At 43.4% G+C, this 17976-nt stretch overlaps 1 protein-coding gene across 1 annotated transcript in view; it reads right to left on the minus strand.

Annotated features, from left to right (window-relative positions):
- The window catches only part of STX1B (syntaxin 1B), a 79712-nt gene extending 62108 nt beyond the window's left edge, over positions 1 to 17604 (minus strand). Inside the window, exon 1 of the mRNA XM_063430807.1 lies at positions 17108 to 17604. Coding sequence (XP_063286877.1) covers positions 17108 to 17137 — 30 coding nt within the window. The 5' untranslated portion in view covers positions 17138 to 17604. The remainder of the gene's footprint in view (positions 1 to 17107) is intronic.
- Between the last annotated feature and the right edge of the window lie 372 nt (positions 17605 to 17976).

Genomic DNA, 17976 nt, shown 5'->3' on the forward strand with positions numbered 1-17976 from the left:
CTATACACCAATACTACTTCATTAGGTTAAAGTTGTTTTGGTGCTCAGAGTGTCCCTTCAAATTTGAAATTCACTTTTGAAATTACCCTGAAAGTTTCAAATTCCAATTGAAAACAGTGGCACAGGGGTGAACATTTTCTTCGTTATTAATCTTTATGGTCTTGTCTATATTTAGTGGATGGCCCCGGATGCCCTTCGCAGGATAGCACTCTTGCTAATGAAGTGCTGAGCATATTTTTTATTTTGTTTTTTTATTCCTAACTTTCTGAGACAACAAAAAAATGTAAAAAAACAGTGCGGTATAAGCAAACGCGTCCGCAGGGCCCAGTGCTCGCAAAGGCCTGGCTCAGAGGCAATTTGTGCCACAGTGAGTTTCCCCAATGCTGCTACGGCCCCTTACCAGCCACGGCCACAAGGTTTAAGCAGCACTGAGCCTATGCAAGCGTGAGCCAAAATGCCTTTTTTATCCCATGGATATGATCCTGTGTCCCGAATGTATAACTCCCGAAAATGAAGGCATGTGTTAATGTGACATAATGAAACCTGCCATTTGTGAGGGGATAACTCTAATAATTGTCTTCTGAGAATCTGAGAAAGAATGTTTTATATCCATGTGAGGTAATAATGTGGATGGCACTATTGGGCATTTCTCTTTTTTCAGTTTAGTTTGATCACTGGATATACAGGGACCTTGCAAGGGTTACAGTGTATAGGTCTGTGTCCTTTCTCAATGTATTAACATTTCCACATTAAGAGCTTAATACAACATGACAGGGAGAGTGAGCTGCGGAGAGCTGACAACTGGGCTGCAAAAATAGCCAAATAAGGGCTTTTTATTCAGTTCAGCTATTTTGGCCTAAATTCTACAAGACATTTGTCAACATGCCCCAATTTTACTGTTTAGTTAATAAACCCCTGAAAGTAGGAGGGAGGTATTGGGTAAAAACAAGCATATTGAGCCTTCCAGGTTAAAGGGGCACACACGTCTCCGCCAGTCATGTACAGCGCTGCAGAGCATGTTGGTGCATTACATCAATTAATTAGAATGAAGACGTGTGTAGGACACTGAGAAGGGGTTTTCTAGGTCAGTAAGCTGAAACCTTACTTAACGCATTGCCAAAGGCAGGATTTCTAGTAATTTACCTCAAACCCTTCTCCGTCTGACAGTAAAACCACTGGCTGTTACTTCAACACAATCGCTCCACGTAAGGGTCAAAATTATTAAATAAATAAAATATCAGCAGAATTGAGTTAGAATATGATGATTTTTGGTGAATTACAGTGTTTGCAAGTTTACATAAACTGTAGCTATACTTTTTTTTCATACGATTCTGTTGTCTAAACACACTTCTACGTGATAATAATCTACTAATGTAGATTTCACTTAATAATAAAATAAAAGTAAATTATCTGGAAGGAAGCCCGGGAAAATCTGTAAGAAACGCAAGCCACTTGCAGATATAATTTGATTATTTAGTTCTCCTGTTAAAAAAAAATAATAATAAAATCCGTGGATATGGCACGCTGGTAAAATCTTTATGGACTTCTCTCCACCTCGGAGATATCAGTAGTAAATCTGCTATGCCAATTGTGGAGAATTACAAACTGGGAGCTGGGAATCCATTTAATATTATGGATTTTTTAATCAAAATTTTAAGATTTGGTTAGTGAAGAAATCCCTTTATTTAAGGGTAACATGCAGTCCTGTGCACTCTGGTGTGAGTCAATGACACATTTTGAATTTATTTGAAAAATAATTACCGTAAGTCACATTTTTGAGGACAATCTCGCACTCGGCACAGTTCACTCACAAATACCATTTTTACCAAAAATAAGCCTTATCCAATCTGCCTCTGCATAGCTCTCTGTGTTTGAAACAATTTTTTTCTTGAGCGCTCTAATTTTGATATAATACATCAATAAAAGTAGGGGCTACTTTTCACTAGGTAAAGCAGGCAAGGTGACAAAACAGGACAATGGGCGGAGCTTAAATATTGGTTCTGTTTCAGTTGCCAATCACATTTACCCACAATCCATCAGTAATAATTATCCCACAAAGGGGAAAACAGCAGACATCATGGCCAGAGGAGAACAAAAATGGCCGCATCCAGATATGGATTGATTGAGATCCAACAGGCAGATGGTAATGGGGGAGTGTAATCATTAAGATACAGTGGGAATAAGGAAAGCATAACCATGAGAAAATACAGTTTGATAAGGTCACGTCACATGTTCACATGGTGTGAGCAGCACTTCGTGACAAACGCACTGCCATCATTCTAATGTGCAATAACGTAAAACTCAACTAAACACCGTATTATGCTTTCCATTACCTGTCTCTGCATGCAAATAGGACATTCCGTGCCTACATGCACAGCTCATCGAATAATCAGTCTGTGCATGCACATCACATTGGATAATCAGTCTGTGCATGCACATGGCATTGGATAATCAGTCTGTGCATGCATTGGATAATCAGTCTGTGCATGCACATGACATTGGATAATCAGTCCCTGCATGCATTGGATAATCAGTCTGTGCATGCACATGGCATTGGATAATCAGTCCCTGCATGCATTGGATAATCAGTCTGTGCATGCACATCGCATCGGATAACCAGTCCCTGCATGCACATGGCATTGGATAATCAGTCTGTGCATGCACATGGCATTGGATAATCAGTGCCTACATGCACAGCTCATCAAATAATCAGTCCCTGCATGCACATGGCATTGGATAATCAGTCTAAACATGCACATGGCATTGGATAATCAGTCTGTGCATGCACATGGCATTGGATAATCAGTCTAAACATGCACATGGCATTGGATAATCAGTCTGTGCATGCAAATGGCATTGGATAATCAGTCTGTGCATGCAAATGGCATTGGATAATCAGTCTGTGCATGCACATGGCATTGGATAATCAGTCTGTGCATGCAAATGGCATCGGATAATCAGTCTGTGCATGCACATGGCATTGGATAATCAGTCCCTGCATGCACATGGCATTGGATAATCAGTGCCTACATGCACAGCTTATCGAATAATCAGTCCCTGCATGCACATGGCATTGGATAATCAGTCCCTGCATGCACATCGCATTGGATAATCAGTCCCTGCATGCACATGGCATTGGACAGAGATTTTGTTAAGCCATGTATATGTGAGCAGTAGGAAGGTATATTCCCTTACCACAGTAAGTGTCTGGTTTAATATTTTTGAAAGTTGAATGGGCTTAAAACACATAACATGTCAGCGTCCAGTTTTGTTCTGGTATGTGGCCACAAGCTAGTCACACACATTCCCAACACTCGTTGGCCATTCACAGAATCTTGCATTGCTTTCGAGATAGATTGGACATATGTCACTGCAGAACCTTCATGGCATGAAACTGAAACCGGACACGGGGTGATCATTTTATATTTAATCTACTCATCAAACTGGTTCACTATATAGAATACATTCTATTCTATACTAATTGAAATTAGATTCTTTCATGTTATGCACGACAATATTCCTATAATGATTCTACATGCACAGAGCCATATTTTCTCAATAAGACACGCCCCCCAAAAGGTCCTTCTCAAATCATCACACTTCAGGGCTGACCTGTGACATTTGTGTTAAACATTTACATCAGTGGTCCCCAAACCAGTCCTCATGCCCCCTCATCAAGTCCAGGATTTAGGGATTACCCAATTATGTCTAAGGTGTTTACCCAGTTATGTCTAAGGTGTTTGTTTTTTTCTAAAACCACCTTAGTGACAACTTGGTAATCCCTAAATCCTGGACTGGATGTGGCGGGCATGATGAGGACTGGTTTGGGGACCACTGCTTTACATCCAAATGGTGGCCTATGCCAATTAAAAACAAATCTGGTCCTTAAATATCTTGTTCCAAATCAAAATTCAGCCAAGTGAAGTCCCTGTGCTCAATAATTAGGACATTCTGTGCTGGAGTAATGTCTTGTAAGGACCATATTGTGAGTCATAGTGGAATGCTATTGGACCATAGGGGTTAACTTGCTATATTGGCTGAAATCTCATACAGCGATTAGCTGGACATGCCACTCTCGCCAACACTATATCTGTAAATTGGTGTTTATCAGACCCCTTCTATTCGGTTCTGAGCCAGGAAGTAAGGTTCTGTGTGAATTGGGATGATACATATTGAAATTACTGTTACAATTACAGGTTAACTTGAATACATCAAACTGTTTGCAAATTGGTGAGTGTTGCAAAAGAGGGTAATATTGCCTGATGCTCTGTGTTTAAATGTAAATATCATTATACATAATGCTAATGTAGATTTCCTTTAATTAAGGAGTATCGGTAAACGGATGGTGTTTTTTTTCTGTGTAAAATCCTTGATCAGTTGATGACATTTGGTACGTAGACATATTAATCAAAATTCTCATTATTATTCAGCAAATCAATTGGAATTGTTCCCAGGTGTGACACTTGAAATTTACCAATCAAGAAAACCTGAAAGCATATCGCGCAATTGTTTACGGAACAAAAAAGTAGTAAAAATAATACATCAGTGCACAATCATATACCCATCAAATTCCGGAATCATTCAAAATGTCAACCAGTAGAACAAACGACAAATGCAACATTATTTTCATATCCGGAAACACACAAAATAGAATTTAAAAAAACAACCCTCTACAGCACAGTAATCCAATACGCGTCAAAAGCAATCAAAGTCAAGCCTGCAGCCATTTTATACTGCATCATATGACATCATTACCCTGTGACCAATTGCAGAATCCAACACACGTAGCCAGCTCAATGACACAGCTAAAGTCAAGCCAACAGTAGAAAAGGAAAGCATTCTGGCACCAGGGATATAGATCCACCAGCTTTTCTGGTGGGCTTCACAAAAAGAGTTGCCCTACATTTTAATTAAGCGAGTAGGAATGCCAAACAAATTGCCTTGGTTAGTGGCTCTGCCACTTTCAGTGGTATTAGCATATAACTGCCGTGAATCTGTGTCAGTGCTGTACGCTCACGCATGCACGAGGGTACAACAATGAGGTCTACAGAGGATCCTTAAACCGCCGGATCCCCCATAGATCAATTCGTGCCATGGATAAGAAGATGCCACTTATTACAGACATTGCTTGTGATTACTGTGAGAACTAACAAATGTCGATGTGTGACTACAAATGACAGAGCCGCTTTAAACAATCCAAACACCACAACCACTACAGCTCATTGTATCATTACACAGATCAATATATTTACAGCGTATTGTATTAGTTAACACTCCAAGCACCATAAGCACTACTGCACGAGGATTGCCCTGGTGCCCCCCCCTAGTCCCCCACACACACACATTGTAAGGAGTCACAGTATTTTAGCGGAGGTTCTCTGTCTGAGATAAGCTGATTGGTTGAGGTGATGCTTTGCACTACAGGGCTTCAATTCAGGACAGCTAATAAACGCTTCTAGCAGGGGTTGCTGTCTCTCCAGAGGACGTAGTGCAGGCCATAAGCAGCACCCAGCAATCCCTTTGGAGAAAGACAAACTGTTCAAACTTTAAAAAGCTGTAAAGATACAATAAGTTGTGATAACATAATAAGATAATGAATTTGCGGTACCTGCAGCGCCATTTTAATTAATTTCAGGTAATACACATCAACATGAAAATGTTACATTTCTCCAAAAAGGCTTATTTGCATAAAATGCCATGTTTGTGCCTTTTCAAAGAGCGGATGGAATGGATCAAGTTAAGTAAACAGAATCATATACAAGGGCTTAAAAAAAAAAATAACTTTATCTCGAATGTACAACTTCTTCAATGTGGGTTAACCTTATGGGTCATAACATGGACATATTTTAACCATATTCATTTTAGATTTTATTCAGTTATTCAGAATTTCCCATTGTTTTCACTGGCAGGATATTCATTCACTAAACTCAACATTTCTGCAAATTAAAGCCAAATTGAAAAAATAAGGCTAAAAAAAAAGTGGCTTGGAGAAAATCTCCGACTCTGGTATAGTTACAGCTTGGCTATTTTTGCAATTCACATTTAATTATGTAAATTTTTACTTTTGTGAATAACCCTGTGAGATTTTAATGCAGAAAAGGAATATCCTTAAAGAAGCACTTGTGTCACGTCATGTTACTTCCTGGTTGTTTAGCTCAGTGGAACTAAGCGCAAGAGGCAGCGATTGCCCAGAGCACCTGCCTTGCAAAGACTTCTCATTGAGCTGCATTCGGAGTCTGTGATTGGACAGCTACAAAAAGTCTGGGCGGGGTTACAAGAGGAGGGCTTGTAAAGGTTGCAGACAAGAGCTCTGCATTTATTGCAAACTGTTTTTAGATATTCCTCATATTAACAATTAGATTACAAAAAAGTATAATAATATGTATGCATGTGTTCATTGGGGAGTATACTAAATAGTGATTAAATAAAAAAAAAAAATGTATTTGGGCAGTGGAGTGTCCCTTAAAAACTGACCAGCAAGGGTTGTGGGAAGTGGAACTTTGATGCTTGGACAGTGACATATTCACTAAACTCTGAACTATAGTGAATTGGAACAGAGTTGGCAGAACTGAAAAGGTTAGTTCTAATATTTTATCTTAACTCTGAATTCACTTTGAATTTCCACTTTGGGGCATGTCCCAGTAACTGCATCACAGCAGTTATCAGAAATTGTTCATTCTGAATGTAAGCAAGGTCATTAAAGGTTAAACGTCGTGTCAGAAATAAGATATCACCTAACATCAATGAATGTGTAAGAGTAAAATGGCTGACGCTCCCAGGGTGGACTGCAAGGCCCATAAATCTCAGACAGCCCCCGCTTCTATTTAATCATATACTAGGAATGTCACAAAGACAAGTGATGCATTTAGTGGACGAGAACTCATCAGTTCGATGGAAGCGATAATTTAACTTGTCGGGAAATGATGACTTTGTAGAAACGCTAGTGACACATTCCTAACTGTAGAATGCTGGCAAATCTCCCCTAGAACTACGTGCTGTCTGACAATTGGTGACAGTTTGGGGAAATGCTGAATATTACCGTAGCATCATGTGAGCATGTGACAGTCAGTGACACCGGGTTCAGGAGGATTGCCAGCGATACTGTTTGTTCTGTCGGACTATCAACCAGTGGGATTGTTAGGTGGTCCAAATAAACAGGGACTTTGTCCCAAGGGTTAATTTTATGGCCCATTTCACATACAGTGACTTAAACCATTTCTAAAACCATGTCTTACGCCACACCCTTAGTCCAATCCTAAAATGATCTCTGTATCATATTAGGACACCACATCTTGAATGAATTCAGAGTATTGTATAAACCTATATTTATAAACTCCAAACATAATGTATTAAAGTACCACTCCAGGCACCATAGCAACTCTATCAGAGGTCCTGCCTGGGCACCAGCTTATCTGAAGAGGTTAAACTAACCTGTTAAGATCAGTTTAACCCCAAGGCCGTAAAGCCAGCACCCAGTTGCTCTGCCCCTGAATGTCGCTCTAGGTGTGAGGCTTCAATCAAACAAACCTGGATTGGAAGTCCCTGGTTGTCTGAAAGCGTCAGCTGACACACTCTGCCTATCAGTAGTTCCCGCTGAAAAAAGAGAGTGAAGAAGTGTATATCTTTTTCACACTGTTGTTTAATAAACTCAAAATATGGTGCATTAAAGGCTCTGCTACAAAATGCACAATTAAAGGTTTTCCTTCTAATCTCAATATTACAGGGGACTCAGGGCTAAAACTGCATTGAGATCAGGCACTTCAGGATCTAACCAGGTGCTTCTGCCCTGTCAGCCCCCCATCCAGCAACATTCCTGTCATCAGTGACACTGTGTGCTCTGTGTGACTGTTAGTGACACTGTGTGCTCTGTGTGACTGTCAGTGACACTGTGTGCTCTGTGTGACTGTCAGTGACACTGTGTGCTCTGTATGACTGTCAGTGACACTGTGTGCTCTGTGTGACTGTCAGTGACACTGTGCGCTCTGTGTGACTGTCACCAAAACTCTGTGCTCTGTGTGACTGTCAGTGACACTGTGTGCTCTGTGTGACTGTCACCAAAACTCTGTGCTCTGTGTGACTGTCACCAAAACTCTGTGCTCTGTATGACTGTTAGTGACACTGTGTGCTCTGTGTGACTGTTAGTGACACTGTGTGCTCTGTGTGACTGTCACCAAAACTCTGTGCTCTGTGTGACTGTCAGTGACACTGTGTGCTCTGTGTGACTGTCAGTGACACTGTGTGCTCTGTATGACTGTTAGTGACACTGTGTGTTCTGTGTGACTGTCACCAAAACTTTGTGCTCTGTGTGACTGTCAGTGACACTGTGTGCTCTGTGTGACTGTCACCAAAACTCTGTGCTCTGTGTGACTGTCACCAAAACTCTGTGCTCTGTATGACTGTTAGTGACACTGTGTGCTCTGTGTGACTGTTAGTGACACTGTGTGCTCTGTGTGACTGTCACCAAAACTCTGTGCTCTGTGTGACTGTCAGTGACACTGTGTGCTCTGTATGACTGTTAGTGACACTGTGTGTTCTGTGTGACTGTCACCAAAACTCTGTGCTCTGTGTGACTGTCAGTGACACTGTGTGCTCTGTGTGACTGTCAGTGACACTGTGTGCTCTGTATGACTGTTAGTGACACTGTGTGCTCTGTATGACTGTTAGTGACACTGTGTGCTCTGTGTGACTGTCAATTGACACTCTGTGCTCTGTGTGACTGTCAGTGACACTGTGTGCTCTGTATGACTGTTAGTGACACTCTGTGCTCTGTATGACTGTCAGTGACACTGTGTGCTCTGTATGACTGTTAGTGACATCGTGTGCTCTGTATGACTGTCAGTGAAACTCTGTGCTCTGATTGACTGTCAGTGACACTGTGTGCTCTGTGTGACTGTCACCAAAACTCTGTGCTCTGTATGACTGTCAGTGACACTGTGTGCTCTGAATGACTGTTAGTGACACTCTGTGCTCTGTGTGACTGTCAGTGACACTGTGTGCTCTGTATGACTGTCAGTGACATTGTGTGCTCTGTGTGACTGTCACCAAAAATCTGTGCTCTGTATGACTGTTAGTGACACTGTGTGCTCTGTGTGACTGTCAGTGACACTCTGTGCTCTGTATGACTGTCAGTGACATTGTGTGTTCTGTATGACTGTCAGTGACACTGTGTGCTCTGTGTGACTGTCAGTGACACTCTGTGCTCTGTGTGACTGTCACCAAAACTCTGTGCTCTGTGTGACTGTCACCAAAACTCTGTGCTCTGTATGACTGTCAGTGACATTGTGTGTTCTGTATGACTGTCAGTGACACTGCGTGCTCTGTGTGACTGTCATTGACACTGTGTGCTCTGTGTGACTGTCAGTGACACTGCGTGCTCTGTGTGACTGTCAGTGTTGTGTGCCCTATATGACTGTCAGTGACACAGTATTAAGCGAGAGTCAGCAAGGCTGTTTGTTAGGACCTTTAGCATAACTGTCAGCAATGCTGTTTGTTATGTGTAAGAATGGTCAGGTAACTTTCTCGTTTTGTGAATGAATGTCAGTGTCACTGTGCAGGAATGGTCATGACACTCTCTACTTTGTGTTAATGAATGCCAGTGATACTGTGTAGGAATGGTTAAGACACTCTCTGATTGTGTGAATGAATGTCAGTGTCACTGTGAAAGAATGGCCAGGACACATAGTCATTGTGTAAATGAATGAATGTGTCACTGTGTAGGAATAGTTGAGACACTTTCAACTGTGTGTAAATGAATGTCAATGACACTGTGTAGGAATGGCTGGCATGCTCTGTGCTTTGTGTGATTGTCAGGGACACTGTGTAGGAATGTATGACATGCTCTGTGCTTTGTGTGATTGTCAGGGACACTGTGTAGGAATGTATGACATGCTCTGTGCTTTGTGTGATTGTCAGGGACACTGTGTAGGAATGTATGACATGCTCTGTGCTTTGTGTGATTGTCAGGGACACTGTGTAGGAATGTATGACATGCTCCGTGCTTTGTGTGATTGTCAGGGACACTGTGTAGGAATGTATGACATGCTCTGTGCTTTGTGTGATTGTCAGGGACACTGTGTAGGAATGTATGGCATGCTCTGTGCTTTGTGTGATTGTCAGGGACACTGTGTAGGAATGTATGGCATGCTCTGTGCTTTGTGTGATTGTCAGGGACACTGTGTAGGAATGTATGACATGCTCTGTGCTTTGTGTGATTGTCAGGGACACTGTGTAGGAATGTATGACATGCTCTGTGCTTTGTGTGATTGTCAGGGACACTGTGTAGGAATGTATGACATGCTCTGTGCTTTGTGTGATTGTCAGGGACACTGTGTAGGAATGTATGGCATGCTCTGTGCTTTGTGTGATTGTCAGGGACACTGTGTAGGAATGTATGACATGCTCTGTGCTTTGTGTGATTGTCAGGGACACTGTGTAGGAATGTATGACATGCTCTGTGCTTTGTGTGATTGTCAGGGACACTGTGTAGGAATGTATGGCATGCTCTGTGCTTTGTGTGATTGTCAGGGACACTGTGTAGGAATGTATGACATGCTCTGTGCTTTGTGTGATTGTCAGGGACACTGTGTAGGAATGGCTGGCATGCTCTGTGCTTTGTGTGATTGTCAGGGACACTGTGTAGGAATGGCCTGTCATGCTCTGTGCTTTGTGTGATTGTCAGGGACACTGTGTAGGAATGGCCTGTCATGCTCTGTGCTTTGTGTGATTGTCAGGGACACTGTGTAGGAATGTATGACATGCTCTGTGCTTTGTGTGATTGTCAGGGACACTGTGTAGGAATGGGCTGTCATGCTCTGTGCTTTGTGTGATTGTCAGGGACACTGTGTAGGAATGGCCTGTCATGCTCTGTGCTTTGTGTGATTGTCAGGGACACTGTGTAGGAATGGCCTGTCATGCTCTGTGCTTTGTCAGGGACACTGTGTAGGAAATCTAATTGATATTTCCATTGAACAAAAATATTGGTGTTTAACAATGTCAATATAGTTACATAGTTACATAGTTACATAGCTGAAAAGAGACTTGCGTCCATCAAGTTCAGCCTTCCTCACATATGCTTTTGCTGTTGATCCAAAAGAAGGCAAAAAACCCAGTCTGAAGCGCTTCCAATTTTGCAACAAACTAGGAAAAAATTCCTTCTTGACCCCAAAATAGCAGTCAGATGTCTCCTTGGATCAAGCAGCTATTACCCCACTAATTAGAAATTGTATCCCTGTGTGTTATGTTTTTGCAAGTATTTATCCAATTGCAATTTAAACATCTGTATAGACTCTGACAAAACCACCTCTTACGGCAATGAATTCCATATCCTTATTGCTCTTACTGTAAAAAAACCTTTTCTTTGCCTTAGATGAAATCTCCTTTCTTCAAGCCTAAATGTGTGACCTTGTGTCCTATGTATAGCCCTGTTTATGAATAGATTTCCAGATAATGGTTTGTACTGGCCCCGAATATATTTGTATAATGTTATCATATCCCCTCTAAGGCGCCGTTTTTCCAAACTGTAGAGATTTAAATGTTTTAGCCTTTCTTCATAACTAAAATGCTCCATTCCTTTTATCAATTTTGTAGCTTGTCTCTGTACTTTTTCTAGTGCCATGATATCCTTCTTTAGAACAGGTGCCCAAAATTGCACAGCATATTCAAGGTGTGGTCTTACCAGCGATTTATAAAGAGGCAAAATTATATTTTCATCTCGAGAATGTATGCCCCTATTTATACATGACAAAACCTTACTGGCCTTAGCAACGGCAGATTGACATTGCATATTGCTACCTAATTTGTTGTCTATAACAATTCCCAAATCCTTCTCGTGTGTGGTTATCCCTAGTTCACTACCATTTAGTGTGTAAATTGCTTGTGCATTCTTAACCCCGAAGTGCATAACTTTGCATTTTTCTACGTTAAATTTAATCTGCCATTTTAGGGCCCAGTCCCCCAATCTATCCAAATCCCTCTGCAGCAAGGCAATATCCTGCTCACATTTTATTACTTTACAAAGTTTTGTGTCATCTGCAAACACTGATACATGGCTTTCAATGCCCATTTCAAGATCATTTATAAATATGTTAAATAGAAGCGGTCCCAAAACAGAACCCTGAGGGACACCACTTACCACTTTTGTCCAGCTTGAAAATTTACCATTTATGACAACTCGTTGTACTCTATCCTTAAGCCAATGTTCTACCCAAGAACAAGAATATTCATCTAGACCAATTTATTTTAGTTTGAAGACTAACCTATTGTGAGGAACCGTATCAAATGCCTTGGCAAAATCCAAGTAGATCACACCCACTGCAACACCCTGATCTATACTTCTACCTACTTCTTCTTAGAATGCAATTAGGTTAGTTTGACATGACCTATGTTTCATACGAATGAGTGGGGACATTTTTTTTCCTATATGAATTTCAAAAGCGACTGCTGACTATATGATTTGTGTGGCTCTTAGTTTTCTGTGTGAATCCGTGGCACATACTCTATGAAGGCCAGTGCTAATTGTCTACTTTTTGCAGTGTGAGGAAGAAGGTGAACGCTCTCTAAATAAAGCATTCTGTTTCCCCAACAGCTCAGCCAAAACTAGGAGACATTACTAATTGGGAATTACCTCAATGAGCCCATATTATCCAATACACAGCAATACCACAGGATATACCCCCACGACAGACACAAACACGACAGAGATACCTAGACACATACATATTCAGACACCTCTCCACAACCAGACACATTCACATACATATACAATCAGATAAATCAACACACACATCTACAAACACATCACGTATATGGACACAATAATACACACAATATACACATCACACTCGTATACACATAGAGCTAAACATTCTATATGACACAAACACACACAATCATCCACATCTCCACTCAATACAAACAATATACCCAACCACACAACTAACACACACAGGAAATCTACAAACACAATCTAATATGCAACCTGATATTGCATCTGAACACAAGGACACACATACAATAAGGCACAAAGTTGGACATATCTGCATGCCAAATCAGATGTACAATCAAATAATGTAGTTATGCACAAACACAAAATATCAACACACGCATACAGATACGCAAACTTACATAATGGTTTTATCCACAACAAGATAAACAAACATCCGTATTTAAATTATGTTTGTTGCACGTGCAGCGAAATACATATCCAGATATACTGTATCTACCATAATGCAAAAGTACACAATAAGATCACTGTGTCTGCTCGAAACAAACATTCAGATATACAATCAGGTATATTGTGTCTTCACATGCGCCCACCCAGATAAATCAAATGAAAAGGCTCAGGTTCAGCTAAAAGATGGACACACACTGATGCAAACAGGTAAACGAACAATACAACACAAGCAACACACAGCCATACATACATAAATTGCACAATGTACCACAAAAATGGAAATGCATTTAGTTTTACTTAGATATACAGTCATGAAGAGCAGAGGCACACAAATGGCCATGCACAGCATACTAATGTGCATCCATGCTGAGAATGCTAATCAGACTGTCCTCTACACATACACTAACATGCGTGTACAAATCCATCTTCATTCACGCATGTGAGCCCCGAGCTACGAGCTGGACTTAAATACACAAGACACACACAAATCATATACGCATGCACACTGCACACACATTAAATGTATTCAGGCAGGGGACATTAAACACACACACTAGGCACACATGTACAGACACACACTATGATTTAATTTATCATCACTAGTATAACAAACACTGTATGTACTCACACCCACACATCCATGTCGCTCATAAAGCCACACATCCATGGCACCCACCGAGCCATACATCCATGTCACCCACCGAGCCACACATTTATGTCACCCACCGAGCCACACATCCATGGCACCCACAGAGCCACACATCCATGTTACCCACCGAGCCACACATCCATGGCACCCACAGAGCCACACATCCATGGCACCCACCGAGCCACACATCCATGTCACCCACCGAGCCACACATCCATGGCACCCACCGAGCCATACATCCATGACACCCACCGAGCCACACATCCATGGCACCCACCGAGCCACACATTTATGTCACCCACCGAGCCACACATCCATGGTACCCACCGAGCCATACATCCATGACACCCACCGAGCCACACATCCATGGCACCCACCGAGCCACACATTCATGTCACCCACCGAGCCACACATCCATGGCACCCACAGAGCCACACATCCATGGCACCCACCGAGCCACACATTCATGTCACCCACCGAGCCACACATCCATGTCACCCACCGAGCCACACATCCATGGCACCCACAGAGCCACACATCCATGGCACCCACCGAGCCACACATCCATGTCACCCACCGAGCCACACATCCATGGCACCCACCGAGCCACACATCCATGGCACCCACCGAGCCATACATCCATGGCACCCACCGAGCCACACATTAATGTCACCCACCGAGCCACACATCCATGTCACCCACAGAGCCACACATCCATGTCACCCACAGAGCCACACATCTATGGCACCCACCGAGCCACACATTTATGTCACCCACCGAGCCATACATCCATGGCACCCACCGAGCCATACATCCATGTCACCCACAGAGCCACACATCCATGGCACCCACCGAGACATGCATCCATGTCACCCACAGAGCCACACATCCATGTCACCCACAGAGCCACACATCCATGGCACTCACCGAGCCACACATCCATGGCACCCACCGAGCCACACATCCATGTCACTCACAGAGCCACATGTCACCCACATGGCACCCACCGAGCCACACATCCATGTCACCCATAGAGCCATACATTCATGTCACCCACCAAACCACACATCAATGTCACCCACCGAGCCACACATTCATGTCACCCACCGAGCCACACATCCATGTGACCCACAGAGCCACACATCCATGTCACCCACAGAGCCACACATCCATGTCACCCATAGAGCCACACATCCATGTGACCCACCGAGCCACACATTCATGTCACCCATAGAGCCATGCATTCATGGCACCCACCAAGCCACACATCCATGTGACACACCGAGCCACACATCCATGGCACCCACCGAGCCACACATCCATGTCACCCACAGAGCCACACATCCATGTCACCCACAGAGCCACACATTCATGTCACCCACAGAGCCACACATTCATGGCACCCACCGAGCCACACATCCATGTCACCCACCAAGCCACACATCCATGTCACCCACCGTGCCACACATCCATGTGACACACCGAGCCACACATTCATGTCACCCACCGAGCCACACATCCATGTCACCCATAGATCCACACATTCATGTCACCCACCGAGCCACACATCCATGTCACCCACCGAGCCACACATCCATGTCACCCATAGATCCACACATTCATGTCACCCACCGAGCCACACATCCATGTCACCCACCGAGCCACACATCCATGTCACCCACAGAGCCACACATTCATGTCACCCACAGAGCCACACATCCATGTCACCCACAGAGCCACACATTCATGTCGCCCACCGAGCCACACATTCATGTCACCCACAGAGCCACACATTCATGTCACCCACAGAGCCACACATTCATGTTGCCCACCGAGCCACACATTCATGTTACCCACAGAGCCACACATTCATGTTGCCCACCGAGCCACACATCCATGTCACCCACAGAGCCACACACTCATGTTGCCCACCGAGCCACAAATTCATGTCACCCACAGAGCCACACATTCATGTTGCAGTTAAGCACACACATTCAAACGTAGACCCATATATCCACACACAAAGAAGTACATCAAAAACGGCTACATACATACATGGACATCACATATATCCATACTCACAGGCACATACATCCATACTACTAACAGACAAACACTACACATTAATCACACATTGACATACAGACCTACATATGAACATAATGTAACACACATTCGTGTTACACACATCTACACACAGCCCAACCTTCATCCACACACAGACCCACACATCCATAGACAAATGAATGGGATGAATGAAATACCAGCTACACATTCACAAATCTGCACATGCAAATGCAGTCACACACAGAGATGGCAATAAGCAAAATGCGGAGGTACCAGCAAGCACTCCACACACATACTCGTTGCGGTACATAAAAAAATGATAGATTTTACATATACATGAATGCAAAAACAATTTTGACACATACTTTATACATAAAAGGCTTTTCTACAAACCCTGAAAAATGCACACATCAGCACCTGCACACACAAGCACTTCTGCAAAGATGCCCATTGCACACATTTCTGCACACAGCAGCGCGAGTCAATGCACAAAAATGCATGAAGTCAGGGATGCAGATGAACATACAGTGCACACCAAGAAAGACAATTATATACACACACACAATGAGCATCACATACATACACACACACAATGAGCATCATACAGACACACACACACAATGAGCATCACATACATACACACACACAATGAGCATTATATACACACACACACACACAATGAGCATCACATACATACACACACACAATGAGCATCACATACATACACACACACAATGAGCATCATACAGACACACACACACAATGAGCATCACATACATACACACACACAATGAGCATTATATACACACACACACACACACACACACACAATGAGCATCACATACATACACACACACAATGAGCATCACATACATACACACACACAATGAGCATCATACACACACACACACACACATTGAGCATCACATACATACACACACACAATGAGCATCATATACACACACACACACACACACAATGAGCATCACATACATACACACACAGCATCCCCCTGCAGCCCTCAGTACACACAGGCAGTCATAAATCAGACAGACAGGGACCTGCAATGCACCCTTACACCCCCTCCACCCTCACTCACACAGAGCTCCCCTCCTCCCCAGCCCCATCATACCCCCACCCCCCACTGCCATGGAGGGGGAGGCAAATATCCAGGGGTAAAGGCAGAATGAAGGGTAAATAGAAAGGATTGTCCTGCTTACACTCCTCAGCTCCTGGGTCCGGTCCTTCATGCTTCCTGCTCAGAATGGGCACCTCCAGGCAATCAGGGCTGTGCCAATGCTGCCCCCTGCTCCTCTCTCCTTGGTGGATCACCCCCTGGCTCTGCTCCCTAGCCTGCTGGCAGTGTGTGGCCCCTCTCTGCTCTCCTAGGGTCCCTCTCACACTCTCTCCTTTTTTCCTGGTGACTCCCCCTCTTGCTGCAGTCTGGGGGAAGGAGGGAGGGAGGGAGGCTGGGAGAGGAGCTGCCTGTATGGGGGGAGGAGGGAGGGAGGGGGCTTTTTGCTGCCCTCTTGCCCCTGGTTGCAGAGTGGGGGGCAGGCAGGGTGTCTGAGGGCAGGGCAGGATGCTGGCTCAGGGATGATGCTGAGGGATGCTGGGTTAGTGCTGCTGATGCTGGGCTGGTGCTGCTGCTGCTGCTGTGGTGCTGATGCAGCAGAGGAGGATGCGGGAGAAAAAGACAGAGAGGGGACGGTGGAGAGGAGAGCTGGAGAACTGCGCAGGCGCAGAGTGCAGGTGAACCCCGGGGGATCATGGGAGTTGTAGTCTCTGAAGGAATAGCATCTGCAAAGCATATGGCCAGGAATAGATCTCTGGGAGCTATGTATATCCAGGGTATAAAAATATATAGACAATTATAGAAACACTCACAGCACACCACACCTGCTGTATCTAAATATACAGCAAAACACAGCTAAATATACAGCAAAACAGCTAAATATACAGCAAAACACAGCTAAATATACAGCAAAACACAGCTAAATATACAGCAAAACACACATACATGTATATATACACACATTACATCTAAATATACAGCAAAACACATCTAAATATACAGCTATACACAGCT

The sequence above is a fragment of the Pelobates fuscus genome, chromosome 8 (genome assembly GCF_036172605.1).
Source record: "Pelobates fuscus isolate aPelFus1 chromosome 8, aPelFus1.pri, whole genome shotgun sequence".
NCBI classification, from domain to species: Eukaryota; Metazoa; Chordata; class Amphibia; order Anura; family Pelobatidae; genus Pelobates; species Pelobates fuscus.